Raw genomic sequence first — 7357 nt, 5'->3', positions numbered from 1 at the left:
GTGTTAGAACAAGCCGTTTTAGGTAGGTGTGGTTGACTCTTAACTTTTATAAAGAATATCTCTTTGGATTTGAGACTTTAGTCTTTGCAACTTTACAGATCTTCTTTATGCACCAAGAGCTTGTAACACTCCAAAGAGAAAGGAAAACTTGAAATCGCATCATATGACCCCTTTAAAACAGTTGTGCTGCTTGATATTTTGCGGAAATATGTATTTTTTTAACATTTTTAGTGTCTCTACTACAAGTTTTGAGCAAAAATAAATCCCGACTGGAAAATAAATAAAAATGGTACCAACCCCAAATTTTGTGTAGTGTATATACTGCCGCAAGTACATAATGTAGAATAGATGCTTGCTGCTTCAAGATGGCTATTTTGTGCAATGATTTTACAAAGCTGTTCTGAATGCTCTTTAGGAGAAAATGGCAGGCTGGTTTGTATCGGTAAAGCTGTCCTTGGACAAGAGAAGTCAGAGAGTGGGAGGACTGACTTCAGATAGTATGACCAAACTCTTCAACACGGGTACAGATCTCACCAGAGCCTTTGAGTATCTGTTAGCCACAGGAAACCTCCAGTCCAAGACGGGTATGACACTGGCATTACAACTAACAGAGTCACAGAACTGAAGTGCATTCACAGGCATTGAATGCTTTTATAATAGCTAACATTTGTCTTTTGAACCTCAGGTCTGGGCATGCTGCAGGACACCGGACTGTGTGTCGTGGCAGATAAGCTGAACTTCATCCGTTACCTGTCTCATTTCCGCTGCGTGCACAGAGGAGCTGCCTTCGCTAAGATGAGGACCACATCTGTGAGGAAGCTGCTGCCGGAGTCCTGGGGTTTCCTGTGCCCGGTTCACACTCCTGACGGAGAACCGTGCGGCCTTATGAACCACCTGACAGCCCACTGCGAGATTGTGGCCCCAATGCATCCCACAACAACCTTGCCTGCCCTGCTGTGCTCTCTGGGTAAATAACATCTTATTCAAGATATATACGTGCATTTGGGAAAGTAACATATGGCAACCTTCTTCCTAAACATGTAATAAGCACTTATAAACCGGCTTTTGGCAACAAAACAGAAGCTTTAAGGCCTCCTGCAGTTAGCTGAAATAAAAGTTTAATGGATTAATGTTTAAAAATGAATAAATGAAGACGGCTATTTATATTGGTATTGTAATCTTGCTGTTGTACTAAAATATTTTTTTCACTATTACATTTTTTTTTTTTTTTTAATTTTACAATGAAATTGACTAAAATATTTTTTTCCCTATTACATTTTTTTTTTTTTTTAATTTTACAATGAAATTGAAAGCATTTTAAACCACAAATACAGTTTTTAATCATGGAAAAGGGGAAAAAAACAATTAGATATCACCCCCCCAGTCATCATCATGCAGTCCTACCTATTAATTGTATGTTTACTATTAAAACTGTTTTTCTCTATCACCAGGTGTAACTGCGGCAGACGGGAGCCCCGGTCAGCCGTATTCGGACTGTTATCCTGTCATACTGGACGGGGCCATGATTGGCTGGGTGGAAAAAGAAGTGGCCCCATCAGTCATCGAATCTCTTCGCAGATTTAAGGTGGGTAATTGTTTGGGTTTTTTCTGTAGTTTAATTATCCTTGATCAACCTCAGAGTTATTTATGTTGATAGTTTTAATATAATAATTATAATATCAATCTGAACATTTGTGTCACCTGCAGGTGCTGGGGGAGAGAAGAATTCCGCCCTGGACTGAGATTGTTCTGGTTCCTCAGACGGGTAAAGCCAGCTTGTACCCAGGCCTCTATCTGTCCACGACTCCCTGTCGCATGGTGCGGCCCGTCCGGAACCTCGGCCTGGGCAAACAGGAGCTTATTGGCACCTTCGAACAGGTGAGAAGAGAGAACCCATTTAATAGAAAATTTGTTCTCACTTAAGTACCACTGTTAATTAGTAGAAAAAATCGGTTGGCTTGACAGACTGCTGCAGAAGATAAAAAAATCCCATATACTTCCATTGATCACTTCTGACTGTTTTATATTTTACTGGAGGTTTTAAACTCTGCTTCAGATTCTTATGTTCTTATGTCCTAGCAATGACCCCAAATACTTCAGAAATCACACTGAACATTTTAGCAACCTAGCTCTATAACTACTTCTAAAGCATTGTCAAGCATACATTCAAAATTTGCCTTGTCTTAGTTTACCATAGAGCCCAACAGACGGGATCTGCAAGTAAAAAGCTAATTCGTTTTGTCCATATGGGAACCTATAAATAGGTAAAGACAGACATACTGTGAGCTAGCAGGTTGTTAATCAGTGCTTTTGTTAAAGCCATCAGTCTGCATTATTTGTTTTTTAATAATTTGACAGCAGAATTCCTGGTGGAAAAACGTCATTACCCATGATTCTGCAAAGATATCCATCGATCAGAGAATCAAAATGAGCAAATCTTGCCAAAAGTCTTTAGCACACACTCACTCCCATCATGCACTGCGAATGACATAATAGTCGGTCTCCTACGCTTTCAAACTACCTAAATGCATGTAAAAATATAGTGTTTCTGTATACACCGCTAACATCTTTCAATCAAGATTGTTCTATTTGTAGTTTTTAATTTGATTGTCATTCACAATGCTTCATGGGATTATAGTTTTTTCTGTGATGAAAGCCTTTTAAGTACACTGTTTTGCATTCTGTTTTCTGCATCCTTCGAATGTTTCTTTGTGTTCAGGTGTACCTGAACGTGGGCATCTTCAAGGAGGAGCTGGAACAAGGAGTGACCACGCATCAAGAGCTGTTTCCTCACAGCATGTTGAGTGTGGTGGCAGAATTCATCCCGTTCTCTGATCACAATCAGAGCCCCAGAAACATGTACCAGTGCCAGATGAGTAAGAACCTCATGTCCTTTTTTGATGAATTATGTCTAAATAAATTCTATCAAAACATGTCAGCTAAGACATCATCCTATCATAGGTAAACAGACAATGGGCTTCCCGCTGCATTCATACCAGGAACGATCAGACAATAAACTGTACCGTCTGCAGACCCCTCAGAGTCCTCTGGTCAGACCTGCGATGTACGATCACTACGACATTGATAATTACCCAATTGGCACCAACGCGATAGTGGCTGTCATTTCTTACACTGGCTACGATATGGAAGACGCTATGGTAAGCATAACTTCCATGATTACGCTTGCTCCGAAGCATTCTTTTGCATTTGCTAATATTTAGTGTTTTTTCATTTTTCATCAGATCGTCAATAAGTCTTCATGGGAGCGTGGCTTTGCTCATGGTTCGGTTTATAAGACTGAGCTCATAGACCTGTCCGATAAAGTCAAAGGGGATGACAGCATTGTGTTTGGGGTGAAGCCAGATGACCCAAAAGTAATGGACAGACTGGATGCAGACGGATTGCCGTTTATCGGCTCCACGCTGAATTATGGAGACCCTTACTACAGCTACATCAATCTCAATACCGGCCAGAGTTATGTGAACTTCTACAAGTAAGACATTATTTTTTATATTACTATATTATTAATATGTTTAATTCGCTTTTATTTTTATATTTTAAGTTTTCATTCAGTTTATTTTATTATGCGCTTTTGTCTTTTTTTGTAAGTTTCTTTTAGTTTAATATTTATTTTTTCAGATTTAGTTAAATTAACAAAAAACTAGTTTTAATTGTTTTAGTTAATAAAACAGCTGTAATGTTATGGAAATAACGTTGACAGTGCAAAATTTGCATATTTATTAAATGTATCAACATTACTAAACATTACTAAAATTAGAGAACACTGTTGTAGTACAATACCTTAGTCTTTAGTTGCTCTTATTTTCATCTTTTATCTTATCTAATGATTTATACTTTTTATCAGTAAGCTTAATTATCTGTAATTTTGTTGTAATTCTGTTAATTACAAAAGTGTATTATATTTTTTCAATTTTTATTTCAATTAACAAAAAACAACAAGTTTTAGTTAATAATAACAACACCGCTGTGTGATAAGAAACATTTTAGTTGACAAAGTACAAAATGTTTCAGACATTTTATATATTTATTTAAATGCATTAACATTTATACATAATATGCTATTGTAGTACAATTATTTGTTTTAGTTGCTCATATTAATTACAAAAAGAGTGCATTAACAATGTGCCTTGAGATTGATTAGTACTGTTCTAATTTTTTGTTCTTAAAAATACTCTTAATTTAAAAAATATATATATATATTGTAGTCTTGTTGACGAGATTAACACTATTGATTTGGCAAAGTACTAATCACATTTTGCTAAGGATTTTCTTTTTTTTTCTTTTTTTAATGAATGAATGAATGAATGAATGAATGAATGAATGAAAAATTGAATAATTAAGTATTCTAATTGGAAATGCACTTTATCACCAGGCAACAAGTCAATGTACAGCGCTTCAGTCTACTTATAATGGAATGATTTGATATTTTTACGTTTAGTGCAGCTGTATATCTTTAGATTTGATTGATTTCTGAAGCTCTGTTTCTCCGCAGGTACCAGGAGAGCTGTGTGGTGGACAACATCAAGGTGTGCAGCAATGACACCGGCACTGGCCGCTTCAAGCGCATTTGCATCACAACCCGCATTCCCAGAAACCCCACCATCGGAGACAAGTTCGCCAGCAGACACGGTCAGAAGGGAATCCTGAGCCGCCTGTGGCCTGCGGAGGACATGCCCTTCACCGAGAGCGGCATGTGTCCAGACATCCTGTTCAACCCGCACGGCTTCCCCTCCAGAATGACCATCGGGATGCTCATCGAGAGCATGGCTGGAAAATCCGCAGCCCTCCACGGCCTGTGTCACGACGCCACGCCGTTCAAGTTCTCCGAGGAGAGCTCTGCGCTCGAGCACTTCGGCGAAATGCTGAAAGCCGCGGGATACAACTACTACGGCACGGAGCGCCTCTACTCCGGCATAAGCGGCTTGGAGCTCGAGGCGGACATCTTCATCGGGGTGGTTTACTACCAGCGCTTGCGTCACATGGTCTCCGACAAGTTCCAGGTCAGAACTACGGGAGCGAGAGATAAAGTGACCAATCAGCCGCTGGGAGGGAGGAACGTTCAGGGAGGAATCCGCTTCGGAGAGATGGAACGGGATGCTCTGCTGGCTCACGGGACGTCGTTCCTGCTCCACGACCGGCTGTTTAATTGCTCAGACCGTTCTGTGGCACAGGTTTGCATGGACTGCGGTAGCCTGCTGTCGCCACTTCTGGAAAAGCCGCCTCCTTATTGGTCAAATACACGCCATCGGAAAACCATCTGCTTGCTGTGCAACAAGAGCGACTCTATTGAGACTGTGTCCGTTCCTTATGTGTTTAGATACTTCGTAGCAGAGCTTGCGGCAATGAACATCAAAATCAAATTAGATGTCAAGTAACATTCTTTGTATCTTTCTTTGCATAGATGGAAAACAAAGTGCCTGAGCATATCATCTTATTCACTTGAGTGTTTATATCTCATTCGTATCATAAAAAATGGACTGGTGAGGTGAGCAGTGCCACCGTTTTCTATCAATAGCAGGATTAATGTGGACTGTTTAAACTTGTGAAGAACATGTATAGGAATTGGAGTCATAAAACAGTTCTTATTTGCTTACTCATAATTACGAAAAATACTATTTAGTGAATGGTGAATTTCCATTTCATGCCGACTTTTTTTTTTCTTTACACACAAACATCAATAAACATGGTAGTTACGTGTTCATTGAGCATCACATCAAACTGGGGCCTGTACCATGAAGCCAGATTAAGCTGGCTAGCCAGGTAAATTTCAGTTTAGTTTGCACCAATCCTAGGTTTTAGGTACCATGAAAGTGGCTTGGCTTTTAGTGGCGTTCATTGCCATAGTAACTTACACTGCACAGCTAACCTGCTCCGGGGCATGTTGTGTTCTGAGTTAGAGATCTCAAGCTGAAATTGGACCAATCAGATGTGAGCAAAGTGACATGTCTGACGCAAAAAAAGGCACTCCCCCAGTTTCTCTTCCTACAAATTAACGGTCACTATAAAGTACCTTAAAAAATACGACAAAATTGTCCGGCTTTAATAATTACGATTTGTATATGCTTTATATACTTATAATATGATTTATATTACTATTAATCCATTACACACAAGCAATTTTACTTTAACAATTAATATAAAGCATTTCTTTTAAATTAATATTAATATATACAGCTCATATGTAATATACATAAGTGGTAGAATCAATAGATAACGCTTTAAAAATCCTTATTTATATAACATAAACAAAGTTTCACTTGTGACTGCACTAATAGAACGAGATATTTTATTTGTCCTCTTTCATTTTCATTTATATTCCTCAAATTCTTTGATCTCTTAACCTTTAAGGAAAGAGTTTTGAATCTCGCTGGCTCTTTCGCGAGAAGTGAATCACACTTGCTCTGTGTTGCAAGGCATGTGATTGGCTGTTTGCCACTGATGTCACACATTCATGTGCACGCGCTCCACAAACTCAGGATCAAAGCCCGAGTTGACAAAGAAAGTTGATGATCAGCATCATGGTACCAACAAAGCCGGATTGGAGTGGTTTGGTTTTGTCAACTCAAAACTAATCCTGTAACTCTGAATTTGTTCATCTACCATCATGGTACAGGCCCCAGCTGAGTGACTTCTGAACAAAGATAAACTCATTATTTGTCAGTAATCAAGAGGTTTTTGAATTTGTACAAATTTACAACAAAAAAACAGGATGAATAAAATACATCTTAACTTTAGTTTTATTTTTTTTTTAGACTATCCTTTTAATGTATCAAAGAAATTCAATAAAGATTTTGTAAGCTTATAGATCCTTTTTTTGTGTGTGGTTAGCAATCATGAAAATACCCAAAGACATGCATCACCCATGATTAATTCATTCCACAATTTAAATGATTTTTGAAGTACTGGCAAATATTAATATTTCTGGTAACATTTCGCTTTAACAATTCCAACAATTTGGTACTTTTAACATCTTAATAATGCAATTATAATCTGAACATAAGAGACATACAATACAGTTTAATGTTGCAAGAACAGAGCTGGATAACTAATGTCAAATGTCCTGTTCAATAAACTGAATAAATCAGTTTATTTTGCATAATCACCGTTACTTGATGTATCGTGGTTTTGTCTACTGATCAAATTACACAGATTCATTTTGAAGTTAATATTATTGCCATAGAAAGAATAATTAGTATGAAATGAACCACTCCCAAGTCGAACATTCAGATTGTCATTCAGTGTCACTTGGCTGGTAATGTGGCCACTGTAAGAGAGGACCGCCCTTTTTTTTTTTAGATTAAGTTTTTTTCTAAGCCGCTAATATAAGCCTTCATCA

The 7357-nt window shown here is 38.1% G+C and overlaps 1 protein-coding gene across 1 annotated transcript in view; it reads left to right on the top strand.

The window, feature by feature from the left end:
• The window catches only part of polr1b (RNA polymerase I subunit B), a 14114-nt gene extending 8312 nt beyond the window's left edge, over window positions 1-5802 (top strand). Inside the window, exons 8-15 of the mRNA XM_016456532.1 lie at window positions 416-584; window positions 686-967; window positions 1452-1585; window positions 1708-1878; window positions 2720-2876; window positions 2962-3158; window positions 3243-3493; window positions 4514-5802. Of these exons, the coding sequence (XP_016312018.1) occupies window positions 416-584; window positions 686-967; window positions 1452-1585; window positions 1708-1878; window positions 2720-2876; window positions 2962-3158; window positions 3243-3493; window positions 4514-5396 (2244 nt within the window). The 3' untranslated portion in view covers window positions 5397-5802. The remainder of the gene's footprint in view (window positions 1-415; window positions 585-685; window positions 968-1451; window positions 1586-1707; window positions 1879-2719; window positions 2877-2961; window positions 3159-3242; window positions 3494-4513) is intronic.
• The last annotated feature ends 1555 nt before the right edge of the window (window positions 5803-7357 follow it).

Source organism: Sinocyclocheilus anshuiensis, unplaced genomic scaffold (genome assembly GCF_001515605.1).
Source record: "Sinocyclocheilus anshuiensis isolate Anshui unplaced genomic scaffold, SAMN03320099.WGS_v1.1 scaffold407, whole genome shotgun sequence".
NCBI lineage: Eukaryota > Metazoa > Chordata > Actinopteri > Cypriniformes > Cyprinidae > Sinocyclocheilus > Sinocyclocheilus anshuiensis.
This window is presented reverse-complemented; position numbering and strand designations above follow the sequence as displayed.